Below are 20,007 nucleotides of genomic sequence, written 5' to 3'. Positions count from 1 at the left end.
TAGATTCCTTCTGATTTCAATATTCTGATTTATGATGCTTGTACTAAAGACTTAAAAACTAAGGGGATCTAAAGATACATTTGGCTCATCAAAATTTACAAAAATATTCCTATCAATTTTCCCCCTTTTTGATGACGCCAAAACCTATACTCAGTCATTTGGCTTGTCTTTTAAAAACAATTATTTTTCAAAAGATTTTATTAACTTAGACATAGCCAAGACGAGTTTAACATTTGATGTTGACTCTAGGAAAGGTATTTTTAGCCACTATAATCCTATTTCGCATTTTTGGAATTTTAATGATAATGAATTTTTGCATTTTTCCAATTCATGCGATTTGATACACTCTAAGCTAAAAATATTACCTTTCAAGACAAATAATAAAATTAAGAAACAACTTAATAGCATCATAAACAGATAATTCAAATCATTCCAAATTGTTTCATGGGTTCATGTACCCGTGGACCACAAAAATTGCACCAATCATACAAATCATCTAATCACTTTGTTTCTCTTTTCCTTGAGCACATTGTTAATATTGTTCTGAACATCAACGAAATTGTCACTAATGGCAAAGTTGTTGCATACCTGCCCAACTGAATAGTAGTTGAAAGCTTCAGTGATGTTGCTCCCGGGCAGTATACCTTCCTCATACCATATGATGCACTCTTCTAGACTTTTTCCATCTTGTAGCTCGGCATCATTGACTTTGATGTAGTCCCTTAGAACCATAATCATCAAGGCTCTAGCATAGCTTTGAATTCTTCTGAAATTTTCACTTGAAACCCACATGTTTTGATCACTAGGACCACTTTTCTTCATTCCTTTTGGTAGATCATTCAAAGTCACCAACTTTGGCATTTCAACTCTACCATCTCTCGGTGTGGATTCCAAATAAAGAGCTGCACGGTTGTACCAATTTATTTGCTCAATGTTTCCTCCTGCACAAACAATATCACGAAAAGAACGGTTAGTGGTATTTGCACTGCTTGATCCTCCTGGACTGCCAGCTTCACCACCACCGAACCAATACTCCAATCCTCCTCTTCTTGGTGCATTTCTTCCAGCAGATCTGCCTCCTCCACCTCTACTACTGCTTGTGCCAACATTTCTGCTAGCCATGGCAGTCATCATCATCTCAATCATGCTCTCCAAATGACTGAATCTCTCTTCCCCCTTTTTGGCGTAATCAAGAAGTGTATGAACCGATTCACGAAGAGATGAAATGGATTCGGAAATATTCTCATAAGAACCCCGAAGACAGCCCACTTTGGTGTTAACTGAGATGAGATCCGTGTGGACATCACTAATCTGCTTTTCATGTTGATGAACAACATTGAGAATACCTTGGCTTTGGCTCACGACAATTGCTTCATTTGCCTTTCCAGAATTCTTGAGGATTTGGGAAAGTTGGATATAGAACTCATTGAGTTGCCCTTTGACATTGTTATTCAAACTTCCAACTTGTCTTTCAAGTGCTTGGTGGGTATCAATCAAATGTTGTTGACTTCTCCGATTTTCATCAAAAGATGCTTCGAATTTTCCACCTTGAATATTGACAACTTGATCCACATGAGTGTAGATCCCTTGAAACATGCTTTCCATTCGGTCAACAAGGCTTAAGACAACATTCTCCAGATTTTTTAATTTCTCATTTGTAGGTGTGCCATCAAGTTCTTGCTCTTCTCGGGATGAGGGAAAACACCTTGCTCCTTCTTGAGCAAAATTGGCTTCAAGCATGTGAGATTGAACTTGATTTTCCACTAGATTTCCTTCCCTTTCCGGAGTGTGTAGCACGTGAGTGTCACCATGTGCACTTTCTGCATTAATAGATTGAATTTCCTCTGTATGTTGACTAGCTTGCATGGCATTTTGGTCTTGACTTATTTCAGTGAGATTTAACACACTCACATCATATAAGCCACTATCCATCAAATGTACACCATACGTGACATTTTCTTCAACATCCCTTGTCACAAATTCGGCCATATCAACTAAAAAATTTTCTTTAGTAGGCAAATCACTTTGAACAGTGCAGTCAACAGTAGCTTCGGCCAATTTGGCTTTCAATTTATTCACAAATGCTCCATTCACCGTAGACAACAAGGTTGCATGGCAAACATCAAAATTGCCAATCCAATTTAATGAAAACAATTCTTCTTCATGCATACTTGGTCCCTTAGTCATCAACTCATCATAAGGACCAAGTCTCCATTTTCTCCAATTTAGGACTCTACGGTATTCATTCACTAATACAAAGTCTAAACCTTCAACTTGATGAATCTCCTCATTCAACATTGTTTCCAATTCGGCAATTTGGGAAAAAGGATTTAAGAGACTTTGGCTTGCATTTGGGTTAAGACATGTGATAGGATTTTGGCTTGTGGTAGGCTTAAGGCTTGAGGTAGGGTTATGGCTTGTGTTTGGATTTTGGCTTGATGTAGGGTTTTCATGGGATTGAGAGGGTAGACCAAGAATTTCTGCAACTGGTCTTTTTCTAGCTGGGATACCTCTCGGCTTCCTCTTTCTTTTGGAATTTAGATCACTAATCACTTCATGATCTTTAAACAAGATTCTATTACTCCCAAAAGGCTTCTTTGACCTCATAGTCAACCCTTTCCTTTTGATAATCTCACCAATGAGCAAACCGAACCCTAATATACGGTTGAACTTCCCATTCCTTATTTTTGCACCTTTCACAAAGTGTGCAATTCGGCTCAAGACAAGCTTACTCCAATCACCCCTAACAACATTCATGATAGCATGTACATAACCAATTCTTACGGGTGAAATATCTTCCGTGCTATTTAATTTGCACAACACACATTTGTAGAGAATTTTAACAAGCATTTCATACTCCAACTTCAACTCAGATTTTTGACCGGAAAGATTTGGTTCGAGAGAGGCATTCTCATTCCGAATTTCTGTCCAAATTTCCGTATGATCATATAAATGAACATCTAAGTCCAACAGTGGTTGTTCTGGACTAGATATGGGCAGTCCAAAGGTTGTGTGTAACTCGTGTTCATCAATGGTGATGAGAGTTCCATTCACGGTGGACTCAATGGTCCATCCAACAACCTTGGCATTCATATAAAACTCTGCTACATCTTCATCATAAAATCCAGAATATGAGTAAGAACATAACCTCATTAGATTGCTTTGTTGAAGTGCATTGATGATTCTTTGTGCAAGATGAGAGTTCTCGGCTTCTTTGAGGAATCCTTGAGGGTCAAAACTTCCTCCGGCCTTGATTCCCACTGCTAGCTTTGTGAGGTTGAGTTCTGTGGTGTGTTCTTCATTCGGTTGTGAGCTTGTATCTCCAATGGTGGCCATAATGCGATTGATATTTTTAGGAGATTTGAGGGATTGAGAATTTTTTGGAAGAAGAGGTTTGTATTTCGGCTATGGAAGATGAAAGGCTTTTGAAAATTTGAGTGTGATGGTGGCTTCTCCAACCGATTGGGTAGAAAAGAGGTGTCTTTACACAAATATCCTCACAATTAAATGTTGACTTTTAATAAGTGAGGGGTATTTTTGATATTCCAATAGCTTCCAACCTTGGACCTAACTGATAGTTAGTTTAGGTTATATATTCTCCATCCAATTTGTCTGCTGATGTGGCGCCAAAAATTTAGATACTCGGACTGATTTTACCTGAAATAAAATTCAAAGAGCACTAAATCTGTTCGAAAATAATATGTATGTATCTACACGTTTTTATGTAGATGGAAGAAAGAGAAATCTATTCTTTCTAGACTATTTATTGTGCACAACTACCATAAAAAGGTGTTCTCATTTAAGACATTCTATCATCACACCATCTTATCACTCTTAAATGGTAAGATTTGGCATATCTAAATGATTTCTACTTGTATATATGTATATAGATATACGGTTAGAAAGATATATAAGCACTATGTGCTTTAACACCATTTAATAGATATAGGTGGACTTTAAAAAGATGTGACATTTTTTGCATGTGTGACACATAGGCACGAAAATTTAAATCAGATAAGGTGTCGAAATATCAGATGAAAAATTGAGCTTATAATTAGAATAGAGTTTAGAAACTTAGCTCAATTCAATCATGCCCATCTCGTGTCTCAATTTCGAAAATCTTGATTCACACAGAGGCTTTGTGAGAATATCAACTAATTGATTCTCGGTCGGGATATATTCGATTGATAATTCCTTCTTTTCAACATGATCCCGGATAAAATGATGTCTCACATCAATGTGTTTTGTTCTTGAATGTAACACGGGATTATGTGTTATGGTAATAGCACTTGTATTGTCACACAATATATTGACATTTTCACAATTCATGCCATAATCTTTCAGCTGTTGTTTCATCCAAAGAATTTGCGCACAACAACTTCCAGCAGCTATATATTCAGCTTCGGCTGTACTTGTAGCTATGGAGTTTTGCTTTTTGCTGAACCATGAAACCAACCTTCCCCCTAAGAACTGGCACGTTCCTGAGGTACTTTTGCGATCGATTTTACATCCTGCAAAATCTGCATCTGAGAAACCAGTTAGTGTAAAATTACCTTCTTTGGGATACCATAATCCCACATTGACTGTTCCTTTTAAGTATCGGATGATTTTCTTGGTAGCAAGAAGATGACTCTCTTTTGGCTTTGACTGGAACCTAGCACATACTCCCACTGAGTAAGATATATCTGGTCGACTTGCAGTGAGGTATAGTAATGATCCAATCATTCCTCGATATTTTGTTTCGTCAACATCCTTGCCTTCATCATCTTTATCTAATCGTAAAGATGTGCTCATCGGGATCTTGATTGAGGATTTTCCATCTTGACCAAATTTCCTTATCAGATCTTTTGTGTACTTGGCCTGATTGATGAATATTCCTTCGCTGAGTTGCTTTACTTGTAGTCCAAGAAAGTAATTCAATTCTCCCATCATGCTCATCTCCAACTTATGAGCTTAGAAAATTTCTCACAAAGAATTTTATTAGTACTTCCAAAAATAATATCATTAACATAAATTTGTACCAATAAAATGTGATCATTTTCTTGAATTCTAAATAAGGTTTTATCAACAAGGCCTTTTGTGAAACCACAGTTAATTAGAAACGTTGATAGGGTCTCATACCAAGCTCTCGGTGCTTGTTTTAACCCATATAATGCCTTCTTTAATCTGTAGACCTTATTAATATCACCTTTTACCTCGAAACCGGGAGGTTGCTCAACGTAGACTTCCTCTTCAAGTAATCTGTTTAAAAATGCACTTTTCACGTCCATTTGATAGACAGTGAAATTCTTGTATGCGGCATAAGCTAGAAATATTCTGATGGTTTCTAGTCTTGCAACGGGTGCAAACGTTTCATCGAAATCTATGCCTTCTTCTTGTGAATATCCTTTTGCCACTAAACGTGCTTTATTTCGAATGACGATTCCATCCTCATTAGCTTTATTCCGAAAGACCCATTTTGTTCCAATTATATTGTAATTTTCAGGTCTTAGAACTAATTCCCATACGTCATTTCTCTTAAACTGTTCAAGCTCTTCTTGCATTGCATTGATCCAATCTGGATCACTTAGTGCTTCTTCAATGCTTGTGGGCTCCACCTGAGAAAGAAAACAAGAGAATAAAGAATTTATACTTGAGGACCTTGTTTTTACTCCTTCTCGTGGATCTCCAATCACTAGCTCTGGAGGGTGATTTTTGAGCCATCTCAAGTCAGGTTGTAGATTGTATGAGCTTTCCACGTTTCCCTGTTCAGTAGGTAAATTGGAGGTAGACACATTTTGCTCATCAGATTGATCTCCAATTTGTGTATTGACTTGAGAGTTTTGATTTTCCACGTGTGCATCTTCATTGGCTTCCACGTGTCCTTCACTATTGCAATCAATGTCCAATTGCTCCATACCCTGTACAATTTGATCTTTAAAAGATATGTCAGCATCATTAAATGATTTTTCAACTTGACAAATCTCCTGATCATTTTTGTTGCTTTGGGTTTCCTTCATATGAGCTTCATCAAATGTGACATGAATTGATTCTTCTACCACCATTGATTTCTTGTTCAATACTCTGAATGCTTTACTGGTAGATGAATATCCCAAAAATATTCCTTCATCTGCACGCTCATCAAAAGTCTTTAGATATGTTTTTCCATTATTAAGAATAAAACATTTGATACCAAAAGTATGGAAATAGTTGAGTTTAGGTTTTCTCCCTTTCCATAATTCGTACGGAGTCTTATTGTAAGACTTATGTATCAAGCTCCGATTTTGTGTGTAGCAAGCGGTGTTGATTGCTTCAGCCCAATATCTTTTAGGTAGCTTGGCTGACGTAATCATCACTCGTGCGGCTTCTTTTAGCGTTCTATTTCTTCTTTCGGCTACACTGTTTTGTTGAGGTGTACGTGCGGCAGATAGTTGATGTAGAATTCCTTGGGAATTGTAGTAGGCTTCAATCACTTGATTCACGAACTCAGTTCCACGATCCGTTCGGATTTTTGCAATTTTCAAGTCTTTCTCATTTTGTAGTAGCTTCAGTAGCTCTGGCAACTTTTGCTCCACTTCATTTTTCTTTTTGAGAAATATTGTCCATGTGTACCTGGAAAAGTCATCAACAACAACTAGTGTATATTTCTTACCACTTAGACTTGCTGGGTCTACTGGACCAAATAGATCCATGTGTAGTAGACTTAGCGGTCTTGTTGTAGATTCTTGAGCTTTGGATTTGAAAGATGACTTGACTTGCTTTCCTCTTTGGCAATCATCACATATTTGATCTTTCTTGTAGACAATGTCGGGTAGACCTTCAACTAATTTGTTTCTTGCTAGCTTGTTGATAGTCTTGAAGTTTAGATGATTCAACTTCTTGTGCCATTCCCAACTTGTTGCGTGTGAGTTGTTTGCTAGTAGACACACTGATTCTTTTCTTGTGTTCCAATCCACAACGTACATATTTTTCTTTCTTATTCCTTCGAGAACAACTTCTCCTGTGGAATTATTTTTCACTTGGCACTTCTCTTTGAAGAACTCTACTAGATATCTTTTGTCACAAAATTGACTTGTACTTAACAAGTTGAATTTTAGACCTTCAACAAAGGATACATCTTCGATTTTTAAACCATTTCGAAATATTGTACCGATTCTTTTTGTTATGCCGTATCGTTCATTTCCACCGAATACGACTTTTGGTCCTTCGATATTTTTAAGATTCACAAGACTTGGTTTATTTCCAGTCATGTGTCTAGAACATCCACTATCAAAGTACCAAACTTCCTGCAAATGAATTAAACATTTTTAGGTACCCAACTTGACTTGGGTCCTTGGGTGTTAGTCATTTTTGGTACCCAAATCCACCTTGTACTCACTGATCTAAGTTTAGGTGATTGGTAACCATTAAACACATTATAATCATATTTAATTTTTGAAAACATTTTTTGTGCCGGTTTTTGAAAATTGACTCGATTTCTTGGCACGTGGGATATAAATTGTTTGGGCCTGTGATAAGCATTAAATCTGGACTTAGTCCATGGTTTAATATTTCCAAACCAATCTTGTTTAGAGGGATAGAGTCTCCCTGCCCCAATCCTCGGATTTCTTCCCATTTTCCTATGAGGACTTTGTGCACTAGACTCATTGGTGTATTTCCATTTAGGAACAAACTTTTGTCTTTTAGTGTAATGTTTGGACGAAATATTGTTTCTTTGAGGCTTTGGTCCAACAGTGTTAATTTTGACATCAGTTTGGTAACCAATTCCTTGTCTCACTGTGCTTTCTTGACCTTTTACAAATTTTACTACTTGAACTTTATTACTTAAAGTAGTAGTAGAATTGGTCAATTTCTCGGAGGCTTGAGAACACGATAGATCATAACCAAGTCCGGTTTTATCAGTTGAGGGTTTTTGCATATTTACCATTTTGTCCATTATTTTGGATGAATGCGTAAATGTTGCTATAACCTCTCTGAGGTTGTGTTCTCTCACTTCCCTTGATTTACACTCTTCTTGAAGACAAATAATTTTATCTTTCAAGTCTTTCACTTCAAGTAGAGCATTTTGCAATTTTTCATTTAATTGATCTTTTTCAAGAATCAGATGATTATTGCGCTCTTTGAGTTGAGAGTGAGTGTCCATTGCGGTTTGACATTCTTCCATTAAGTGAAAGAGGGACTCTCTAGAAAATGAAGAATTAACAGAGTCATAAGATTTAGATGTTACCTCATTTTCTTCATGTCCATTAGCCATAAGACACATGTCCTCGTGTGGTGTGTTGTTGGAGATGCTCATGCAAAACATTGCATTGTCATCCTTTGAGGTGTCACTTTCATCACTTGAAGATTCTTCTGACTCACTTATTTCAAGTGGGTCACTGATGAGTGCTTTTCTTCTTACTTTTAATCTTTTATCTTTGGGCTTGAATTCTTCCTGTTGAGGGTTAGTAACATTTGTGTACTGACTTTTACTCACCTTGGGATATGGACAACTTGCTGCAAAGTGTCCCGGTTTTCTACAGTTGTAACACAAATTTGAATCTTCCTCAATAATTTCTTTCTTCGAATTCTTCGTTGTATTCCACGATTTCCATTGTGGATTTTTCTTGTAGTTGCTTCTCTTCATGAATTTCCTGAATTTCTTGACAAAGAGAGCAAATTGATCATTAGGCAATAATTCAACATTTTGTACTGACCTTGAGGTTGATGGTTGCTCGGCTATAAGCGCGTTGTTCTTTTCTTCATGATCTTCCTCTAATCTTGATTTCATCTCAAATTCATAAGCTTTTAGATCACTAAAGAGCTTATCGGTTGATAGGGTTTTTAGATCCCTATGATCTCTCATGGCTGTGACCTTCATGTCCCATGTAGATGGTAGACCACGTAGAATTTTGAGTGAGATTTCTTTTTGATTAATATCTTTTCCAAGATCATTAATCTCTCCTAAGATTTTGGCAAATCTTGTTTCCATGTCGGTAATATTCTCGCCGGTTAGCATTTTGAAATCCTCAAATTTCTTTAATGCTATAGTGAGTTTATTATCCTTTTCTTGTTCGTCTCCTTCACCAATTTGAATGAGCATTTCTTAGCATATACAGACAAAGAAAATAATTTTTTAGGTAGATTAGTATAGATTTGAGCTTTGAAGGTACTTATCTTTAGAAAAATTTCTTTGACCCTTTTTAGAGAAAGGTTTAGACCTCTTAATCTCTCTACATGTATAGGTCCAACTGTTTCCAGTGATCTTCAACAAATATCTTCCTTTATTGACTTTCCCAAGATCTGTAAACAAAAGAGTTAGGGTTTTGATATAATGAACAAAATTATATGTTTGTTGGTAGAAAGTGAAGAAATCATACTTCATGGGTAATGAACAATGGAAGATGAAATGTGTTGTTCGAACTGTTGGAAATAATGAACCAAAGTCGATTTAATACAAAATAATATTTATATATATCCACACGAAAATATATATAAAGATATTATTCTATATTCTGAAATATAAATATACACACAAATGCACCATACAGTGTTCGAGAGTACACCAGAATGAAATGCCAAAAATGCACCACACAAAAAAAAAAAAAATACACCACACATAATGGTGTATTTTCGAACACTGTGTGGTGCATTTATGCATACCTAATGTTGTATGTCGCACTGACTGCACGGGAAGACCTGTTTTCACCGGAACCTGACCCTATATGGCTATTTTTCCAGTGCAAACCAACATTAATGTGTGAATAAGTGGATCCATCCGGTGCATCGATTAATTAGATCTGGCGGTATATATGTTGTGGTGCATACCATCAAGCTGCTCCCCCCCCCCACATGATGCACACGGGCCTTCTACACATAGCGTTTGAATTGTTGTACAAGACTGCCTAACCGCTATTTTCATGCATACTTTACGGGACCTCATCCTAACCTGGAGACCGACTTCGGACATAGCGACTAGCGGTGAGAATGGGTGAACGACCATCTACGCGTGGAGCAGGTTCAACTTCTTGTGACCATCGGCCATGGCTATCCAACAGCGAGCATATGTATCCACCGTTATTAGTTGTACCCCGTACTTGTGCGGATGGGGAGCCGACGGACGTGCATCCCGAAACAGAAAACAACAACGCCGGTGGTGAAACCGGAACAAACAACCCACCACTACGGGCCCCCGCGGATGATGACCACTCACAGTCGGCAGAGATGACATTAGAGACAGAGGCGGCGGCCTGCGGCACCATCGGGCTAGCCCCCACAGTCCCCGGCGATGCTACATTACTACCCGCAGTTGGCCAAGAATTTAATACACTAGTAGAAGGCATCCAATTCTACATAAACTACGCCCGTATTAGTGGGTTCGACGTACGTCACAGCAGCGTCAAACTAGACCGGGACGGGGTTTCATATTTGCGTTATTTGGTGTGTTGCCGGCAGGGGGTTAGAGGCGGTGGGCACATCCCTCGTCGTTATGAACCTTCCAGTACTCGAGATCCCCGGGAGCGCCGCCGTAGGATTTCAAACAGGGTAAAGTGTCGAGCAAGGATTGGGTTCAGGAAACGAAGCAACAGGAAGTTCTTTGTGTCTATTTTTGAGGAGAAACATACCCACCAGTTGTGCTCGGAGTCGTCTAAGGTTTTTTTGAGGATAAACAGGCGTCTCGATGTAGCCCAGCAAGCGTTTTTAGCGAATTGTGTTAAATCTAACATTGGTGCATCTACAGGCCTCCGGTTCTGCAAAGAAGCTAGAGGTTCATACGCAAACATTGGAGCAACTGACGTGGAATTCCACAATTTCAAGCGTGACCTACAAAAGTACGTTGAGGCGGGTGATGGGGAGATGATTATTGCAACGTTTAAAGCGAAGCAAGAAGTTTGTAGTGATTTCTTCTTCGATCACCATCTAGACGAGGAAGACCGCCTAGCACGGTTGTTCTGGGCTGACCCAAAAGGAAGGCGTACATTCAGGTGCTACGACGATAATGTTTCATTTGACGCAACCTACGGGACAAATAGGTATGCAAATGGATTTTGATATATGAAATATGTGGGTGTCAGCCTCATTTTTTGGGTATGTTAATGACTGCAATGTGCCTATTTAATTAATAGGTTAGTTTTTATTCGAGTTTTGTTGATGAATATATAAGCTCGACGTTATGTGAACAATTGTTATCATAATGTAGTAACCTGGTTATAGAAATGAGTGGGAAGCTGTGATTTAAGATAATATGGTTGTTTTGGATTGTTTATTTTATTTTTTTTTTATTTAAGATAATATGGTTGTTTTGGATTGTTTATTTTATTTTTTTTTGTGCCAAACTTCTTGAACTAAATATTACAGGCGCTAGTGGTAGGGGAAGGAATTGTGTGGCTATGTGCATTTAAAATATATTTGTTGTTGTTACCTTCTGAAGAGAGTTAAGATAACAGTAGAGTCGTGATTTAGTAATCGTGATACAGAATTCAAATTCTCTAACTATATATATTCTTGCACGCAGGTACAGTATGGTTTTCGTGCCATTCACAGGCGTGGACAACCACAAGAGGTGCATTACTTTTGGGGCCGGTCTGCTGACCAAGGAAGATGCCGACTCATACACTTGGCTACTGGATAAATTCAAGAGCTCAATGGGGAAAAACCCATTATGCGTTGCTACGGACCAAGACCTGGTTATGAGAATCGCGATGGACCGAGTCTTTCCCGAGACCCGTCATCGATACTGCATGTGGCACATCATGACAAAGGTGAATGAAAAGCTAGGAGGGAGTGCGTTAGGCAAAGACGAGACGTTTCGCAAGAAACTAAATGATATCGTTTGGAATGAGAGGATCCACCCAGATGTGTTCGATGTGGAATGTCACCAATTAATGACTGAATACTGACTTACCGAGCACCGTTGATTTTGCAAACTGTTTGTAGAAAGGGAGAGTTGGATCCCAGCTTATTACTCAAAATTGCCCATGAGTGGATTGTTACGAACCACATCCCGTTCAGAAGCAGAGAATGGTGTTTACGGGAAGTTCACTCATCCACATTCAAGTTTGGTAGAGTTCTATATGCAATTTGAGAGCGTGCTCGCAACACAATGATACCGACAGTCTAAATTGAATGCAGCGTGTGAGGGATACTTGCCTGAATTTAAAACTCCATTTGCACTTGAGCGTCACATTGCAGAAGTGTTCACGATAACTATTTTTTACGAGCTGCAGACAGAGCTCTAGGCTGCTTGTTTTTATTGCTGTGTTGTAGGAATACATCAAGAGGGTGAGAGCACCAATTACACCATCAAAGGCGAATACAACTCGAATTTCATCGTGCAGTTCAACCCGAGGGGCCCTGATGCGTCATGCAACTGCAACATGTTCCAACGAACCGGCATGGTGTGCTGTCATATGTTCCTTGTTTTCCGAGGGGGGGGGGGGCACAGATAGAGCAATTACCGTCGAAATACGTTACCCGTCATTGGTGCAAGCACTTAAATTGTTCTCATTGTGGAAACGGACTAGCGTCTGGTGAACACCCAGCACCTATTGCGTCCCAACTGTGGTCAGAAATTAGCACATGTGTGGCATTAGTAGGCACCAGCATGGAGCGCCAGACACGTTTAGTTTCGGTATTGAAGGATCTTTCTGCTGAATTTGGAAGCGACGGTATAACTGTGGACCCTATTAAGGGTAACCATAGTGCGATCAAGGCATTATGCGGTGTGGAGCCACCAGAAAACATCAGAATCCAAGCCCCCGCCCAGGCAAAGAACAAAGGCACTGGGAAACGAATAAAAAGCAAGCGGGAGATTGCGATTGAGCAAAGTGTGAAAATTGGTAGAAAGTGCGGTATTTGTGGAAAATATGCCCGCCATAATGCCCGTAACTGCCCTTTGAAGTAACGCGAACTACCATTTATTTTTCTTGTTAATTTCTGCATGTTGAACTGGTTTTTTATTCCCCCGCCACAGTGCTTGAACATTATTATGTCTGATTTAAATAGTAAAAAATTATGGGTTTATCATTTTGGCGTTCTTGGATAGTTCACCATTAGTATTTAGTTTAAACTTGGATTTTGTTGATGGCATTTTTTTCTGGGCACAATTTTAATGTATTCTTGATTTTGCGTGCAAAATAATGGTCCCTAAGTTAAGCAGTAATACATGTCTATTTCTGGTTAGGCAAAAGTAACAACGGTGCAAAATAATGGTCCCTAAGTTAGTATTCACATTAATTACCATCTTTTTGTGTAGTTATGCAGTAATACATGTTTATTTTCCGGTTAGGCAAACTAACAACGGTGCAAAATAGAAAGTACAAAATACACTACCTAAGGCTATGTATTACCATGATGCACAGAATATTGAATAATTGTAGGAACATAAAATAAACTAATATACAACCAAAAACTACACATGCATACTCTGGTACAGTGGTGCACTATTACCTACTTAGATTGCCAAAGGAATAGAGATAGACCATGTGAGATGAAGTAATTAAAACAATGCTAAAACACCAATAACCTCACTACCACAAAACACAAGATCCTAGAGGTGACAGTACCACTAAGTCACTGTTACTAATATGACTCATATGCATATATTAGTATCTGTAACTTGAGAAAATCAAAACTAATTTTCATAGTTGTGCTAATTCACAAACATAGCCAAAAAATGAGTCTGACACCATGATTTTATTCCTACCGTCGCGGCATTGGCAGCTTTATACTAACCAAAAGATGTCTAGGGAGACACTAAGCTACCACACCGATGCAAAAGATGTTTTAAATACGAAATCTAATCGAGTGCAGAGGAGTTTTTAATACGAAATATAATCAAATGCTAAACATTCTAGCCTATGTCCACATTATTGTGGGAGTTCACTAGATCACTGATGCAACCGTCCTTTTCTGTGCCGTCCAAATTCCACCACACGCGATGCAATGCTCTCTACATGTGTATTTTCCACGCTCAACAGGATGTTATGCATGTACCGCTTGCGCAGGTTCACTAGTTGTTTGGCATCCCCACATTGCAATCCAGTCTCCCAACTTACCCAGTCCTGCCCTGTGTACGCTTCCATGTGTCGCATTGTGAATACCCCATAATCTGAAGTAGAAGTGGTATCTCTCCACGCCATTTGCATTCTCTTTGGCTTCATCATTTGTAGGCATGCAGAGCGAAAACCCTGCAGCTTAGAGTCTAGGTAACTGGCTAGGCACATGGTCTGCATCACATTCATTTTTAAAAACCATTAAATTCACCGATGCAACAAAAATGTAATCAAGAGATTTTAAAAACTTACCAGCTCCCCCGGTGCACCCGCATACAACTCCTTGTTTGGCTTCTTTACCGACGAGCTATCTATGATGTCAAACCGAGAATACTCAAAGTTTATCGCCATCATGTAGTATGTGCCCTTGTCAAAAATTGGGAAAATGAACTGCGTTACCATTCAAAGAACGAGTAAGAGCATTGCATGTTAGCTGGTTATCTGTTTTAAACTAGACAGTATTAAACCTCACAGAATCTACGTCGGCCGTCCCATCATATCCCATATTTTGCAACACCGTATCCATACGCATCTGAAACCAAGCGACCCTTGCATCCTCGCTACCTGAGATGCCAACGACCATCCCAATCTGCACATTACTGTTAGTAATTAGGTTGGCTTCAAACATAGTTGACTATGTGGTGTGCTACGAGTTGCTTACTGTTGTGCTAGTCGGCAGAAACAGACGAGCCGGCACACCTGGCCTCCTTGATTTCTCCCGGGAATTGAGGACACAACACCATGCATCAACCACGGTTCTGTTCACACTTGTGACCTCTCTTAACATTTGGAACTGTGCCCACTTTACCGTTCGCTGAGGGTGTTGGAACAGCACTTCATTCCTAGAGACAAGAAACCATATCGTGTAGATGTTAATTCCAGGAATGATCCATAAGGTCGCAGGGGTAGATATTATACAACAAGCGAGTATCCACGCTTACCGGTCTCCCTCCTGGCATGTAAACACCCACAACCACACAGCATACACATGCGGCAGTGGGATCGCTGGATAGCCATAAGTGGTGCTGGAAAAAATGCCCGCAGAGCGGTCCCGTTGAATGAGTGGTTCATTCCCTTTAAGCCCTGGAACATCCACCCTGCGTGGCACAGTGCATGGTGCAATAACTAGTTCCTGTAACCAGATTACCGATGAGCATTCTAAATTACTGTAACATGGCCACACACAAGAGTTTACTTGAGGAGGCAGTGGCGTGTCGTTCGGAGCGTTGACATGCTTGTCTGCCTGTTTCATGTTTGCAAACTCCTGAGTAAGCCCTAGGCTAAAACTTGGCACATCAGACACACCTAAAGTCTCTGTTTGGGCTATCTCAGCTTGGTCAAGCAGCTGCAATAGTAGCCGCGATAAGCATTTCAAAGTCCGCTAACACTGCAATACACAAAGAGGTTACCTGATGAGACACTGATGTGGTATCCCTTTGGTTTGGTGGGTCAACCACCGGACCATCTGCAATGCCAACAGCCCCCGTGGCAGCTACCACAGCCTGGTCCAGCTCCCTAATAAAGTCTGCATCGTGCCAAAGGGGTTCATCGTCGCGAACGGGCGGTGGGACTGGCGGCCGCTGTGGTGCCTTCACTGCCTTAGGATGGTTTAGAATACACCATTCTAGTAGTTGAGCCGATTCCACCACCCTCCAGAAATTACAGTCTTCTCTAGCTGCCTGGGAGTGCTGGGTAACCAAGTCAACAACTCGTGTCACGAGCGAAAGCAAGTCCCCGGTGATTACCGCAAACTCATGGCTAAACACCTGCACCGCACCACACCCAAATCAGTGATTGAAAACATAACAAAGTAGGAAATTTTTCCCATTGCAGCACATTTTTATTGTGTGGGTACCATAATGCGCACCACCTCCCGTTGCATTAAGCACTCATTAAAAGCTGAAATCAAAGCTGAATTAAAACAACAACACTTCACCGAACCGTGTGATAAAACAGAATTCTTAACACACAGTGGCACATGTAGTTCAAAAAGCACTTAGGTTTGCAAGTGAGAAAGCACACCAGAACTATGTTTTAATGAGTAGTGCATTCTTGGGATACCTGGGAATAAAGCTTTTCAGTGCAACCAATTAGTAATGCTTAATATATTAGTAACTCTTAGTAACCAATTAGTAAAGCTTTTCAGTGCAACCAATTAGTAACTCTTAGAACTATAGGTAGCAGCCTACACATCACTAACACATAGCATGTTTTGACATGTTGCATGATTAGGCGCCTAGTGCACCGGGAATTTGGTTGGTAACTGTGCACCTGAGCTCACTGCGACTGACTGCTCAGCTACTTGACCCTGCCAACAATAAGGATGTAAGAGGAGAAACAAAGTACCTACTTAATTAGGCGAGTTTCACTATTACAATATCTATACTTCTCATTTGTAACCGTATTTGATGTGGAATATATGCATCACTGGCTTAAATCACTAAAAAGAGATAGGTTTTTTTGTGGGTCCACCAGCCTACACATCACTAATACATACCATGTTTTGCCATGTTGCATGCCTAGGAGGGTCGTGCACCGGGCATCCGGTTGGTATCTGTGCACCCGAACTCGCTGCAGCTGGCTGCTCAGCATCTTCACCCTGCCAGCAATCAGGATGTAAGAGGAGAAACAAGGTACCTACTTAATTAGACGAGTTGCACTATTATAATATCTACACTTCACATTTGTACCGTATTTGATGGGGAATATATGCATCATTGTCTTATAGTGAAATAAAATATTTTCATTCCATTCATTATGATGTAGATGTTAAAATCTAATTATAATAATAAACAGGGAACCTACTTAATTAGGCCAGTTGCACTATTATCTCCCAGAGTTTGTATTAACAGCGTATTAAATTTAAAAAGTATTATACTTGCCCTCCTTTCACCCGTCAAGGGCAAAGCCTGCAGAATGTATGTGCGTAGGGGAGCATCGACCTGCCCCAAACCAAAGGCCCCTGAATCGACCTCAGCCCACTCCCGATCGTTTATTTACACCGTGGTCCATCCATCAATCAAGGGGATCGTCCTTGGAATCTCCCGGGCGCCTACCTGAACCCTGTCCAAATATAATAGCTGGTACACAAACATATGCAGCTTCATTAGCAACAACAAACCAGTAGAAACAGACATCAACATACCCACTACTATACTTACAGCCAAGAACAGCAAAGGACCGTTGAATTCGCGGGATTTACCCTCAGACCAGGCCCGATGAGTAGTGCCTAACGAACGAACGAGGTACCCGCACAAGTCAAGGTCTTTAATCGTGTCCACATTACTCAACATGTGGACAATTCTTTGGTTTGCATAACCATTCAGAGTGCTTGCCACTAGTGTGGTCACCACAACAACACTAAAGTGGATTTTGAACCACGATCCCCCGTCGCTCAATTCCACCATCCGCTTACTCAAAGCCCTAACCGTGACTCTCCCCTTCTGTTGCTTCATCTCATGCCTCCACGCTCGCAACTCCGGGCTAACCGCCCGAGTATCCCGTTCAGAAATAGGTATCGGACCACTAGGGAGGCTAAAAACCAACGTAACATCCGCGTTGGTGACTGAAATGTAGCGACCATTACCCAGGTGTAGCCTCATTTGATCTGTATCAAAATTTCTAACCAACCAATGACCCATCCGCAACGGTACCTCCATAATCTTAAACCCAGTAGCGCCCCAAGCCCAATGCTCGTAACATCCTGCCTCTGCCTCGGCATTAGAGCCCCACGATGTTAGCCAGGTCCTTCGGCATCCCCCACGTGTTTATTTGAGGGAACTGGAGGCCTGTAGGGTGGTCATTCAATACCAGGGGCGGGGTGTGGAAATCGTCATCCGACGACCCTTCGTCACCACTGGGAATAAGAGGTTGGTGGCCATGATTTCCTGCGCACAACAATTACACACCATGAACAGTAGAGGATTTAAACCCCAAACAATGATCCAAACAACTATAAATAACAATTTGACTATCATTGCAACAAAATGGCTACGGCTCTGACCATAGGGAAAACCTAAACCAATCCTGATTTTGCAAAAAAAAAAAACCACAGTACCCCGGTTTTAGAGAGTAATACCACACAGAAAAACGCTCAAGCTAGAATTGAAAACACAGTAGCTAAACCCAAACCAATCCTGATTTGGCAAACGGACAACCGACCAGTCTAGAATTGAAGACACCACACTGGAGTTTAGCTCATGATACCGGCAAAGAAACAACTGAAAATCAACTGGAACCTCCCCCCCCCACCCCCCTCCAATAATTAGCTTTAGAGACAATGCATTCGAAATTGTAGTAATTGCAGTGAGGGTTGGGGTAATTTTATTGCAGTAAGGGTTGGTTTAATCATTATAGTAGGGGTGGGGCTAAATAAGTGATGAGTATGATGTTGTCACTACACAGAATGTTGAGATGAATTATTCCTAACAATCTACAGGTTCTATAAATAATGCCCAATTGCCCCTTAAGATTTATGTGTCCATTTGAATGCTATCAACTAACAACATATCATGTAAGAAGAGCCTAGTAAAATTTTGAAATAAACTGAAGATTTGTTTGGTTTTCTCAAAATATTGACAAAGTTACTGCAAAGTAACAGTTTAATGCATAGTATGTTGCTATTTCTATGTCTAAATTGCATTGCATTCTAAAGTATATGTTTTCATGTTCACTTCCTAACCCTGCATGGTTGGGATATACACTGTGGTTTGTGATGTTCTGTTTCATCATTTGCATAAATATGGCATGAGCAATATGTTAAGGATGTACATATCTATTTGGGTCTTGGTGTAACTGAGTAAGAGGCAAAATGTCTTACATTTGTATACCTGAAATCTTTTCCTAAGCAATTTGTGTAATGATATGTAACCCTAGCTATTATTGTTGTTCCATTTAGGTTAAGGGATTTGATCCCCTAGGTATAGCACTGGAAAATATGCAATTGAACTAACCTTTACGCCCCCACCGTGACGCCGTCCTACGCCGTGCAGCCACCCTACACGCTATCCCTGACACAGACCGGTCGAACGGGAACCTACAACCAGAGCCATGAGACCGCCGACGCGACTGCCGTTTGAAGCCACGGAACGTAGGCGGTGTAGACAGCGATAATTGATGTCTGCCCCGGCCACGCTGCAATTTGTATCCACCATTCGATCTCGCCATGAGCAGACGCAATTCCAATTCAATCGAAGACGATGCTCGACTGAGACAAACCTTTAGTCCAGAAAAGAAATATTCAAACTGGGGAAGACGATGCTCGACCGAGACAAACCTTTAGTCCAGAAAAGAAATATTCGAACTGGAGTGGCACGAGACTCCTAAGGCACCTACACCCCAGGCAAAGATACGGTGCAACACATGCATATCGAACGCCCTGCATCCCCACTTACGACCCTCCATCAGCATAAGATGTACGGCAGACACCAATGCGCAAGATCACATTAAAAACAAAATACACACCCGAACAACACCCTACATATATATATATATATATATATATATATATTATATATATATATATATATATATATATATATATATATATATATATATATATATATATATATATATACATGTATATATATATACACATGTATATATATATATATATATATATATATATATATATATATATATATATATATATACATGTATATATATATATATATATATATATATACATGTATATATATATATATATATACATGTATATACATATATATATATATATGTATATATATATATATATATATATATATATATACATGTATATACATATATATATATATGTATATATATATATATATATTTGCACTCGGGTGCGAACGGCTCGCCCAGGCGCGAAATAGGAATGGATTCTGTTCGTCCACGTGTCCAGATCTAATGGATGAGAAACACTGATTTTTTTAAAAAATGCGGTGGCATTTTCGTAAATAATTGAACATAGAAGTGCAAGTAAAATGTATTACAAGTGCATGTAAAATGTATTATA

General features: G+C 39.7%; 2 protein-coding genes across 2 annotated transcripts; one reads left to right on the top strand and one right to left on the bottom strand.

The window, feature by feature from the left end:
- The first annotated feature begins 9,945 nt into the window (after positions 1–9,945).
- On the top strand, positions 9,946–11,858 carry LOC109168292 (protein FAR1-RELATED SEQUENCE 5-like). Its single transcript, XM_019317308.1, has 2 exons — positions 9,946–10,991; positions 11,474–11,858. The coding sequence occupies exons 1-2, from the start codon at positions 9,946–9,948 to the stop codon at positions 11,856–11,858; spliced, it is 1,431 nt and encodes a 476-aa protein (XP_019172853.1).
- A 1,989-nt stretch (positions 11,859–13,847) lies between these two features.
- On the bottom strand, positions 13,848–15,894 carry LOC109168291. Its single transcript, XM_019317306.1, has 8 exons — positions 15,868–15,894; positions 15,422–15,778; positions 15,208–15,357; positions 14,954–15,144; positions 14,674–14,854; positions 14,485–14,601; positions 14,265–14,402; positions 13,848–14,186 (listed from the first exon to the last, which is right to left on the bottom strand). Exons 1-8 carry the CDS (start codon positions 15,892–15,894, stop codon positions 13,848–13,850), a joined length of 1,500 nt encoding a protein of 499 aa, XP_019172851.1.
- Between the last annotated feature and the right edge of the window lie 4,113 nt (positions 15,895–20,007).

The sequence above is a fragment of the Ipomoea nil genome, unplaced genomic scaffold, assembly GCF_001879475.1.
Source record: "Ipomoea nil cultivar Tokyo-kokei standard unplaced genomic scaffold, Asagao_1.1 scaffold3195, whole genome shotgun sequence".
NCBI classification, from domain to species: domain Eukaryota; kingdom Viridiplantae; phylum Streptophyta; class Magnoliopsida; order Solanales; family Convolvulaceae; genus Ipomoea; species Ipomoea nil.
The sequence above is the reverse complement of the archived record's forward strand: the minus strand, read 5'-3'. Positions and strand labels throughout refer to the sequence as shown.

Bases quoted from the DNA above. Each gene is read 5' to 3' on its own strand.
- LOC109168292 (XM_019317308.1), top strand. From the start codon at position 9,946: ATGGGTGAACGACCATCTACGCGTGGAGCAGGTTCAACTTCTTGTGAC. The intron at 10,992-11,473 runs GTATGCAAATGG...TCTTGCACGCAG, and splicing joins GCAACCTACGGGACAAATAG to GTACAGTATGGTTTTCGTGC.
- LOC109168291 (XM_019317306.1), bottom strand. From the start codon at position 15,894: ATGCAACGGGAGGTGGTGCGCATTATG. The intron at 15,358-15,421 runs GTAACCTCTTTG...CTACTATTGCAG, and splicing joins CCACATCAGTGTCTCATCAG to CTGCTTGACCAAGCTGAGAT. The intron at 14,855-14,953 runs GTAAGCGTGGAT...TCTTGTCTCTAG, and splicing joins ACATGCCAGGAGGGAGACCG to GAATGAAGTGCTGTTCCAAC.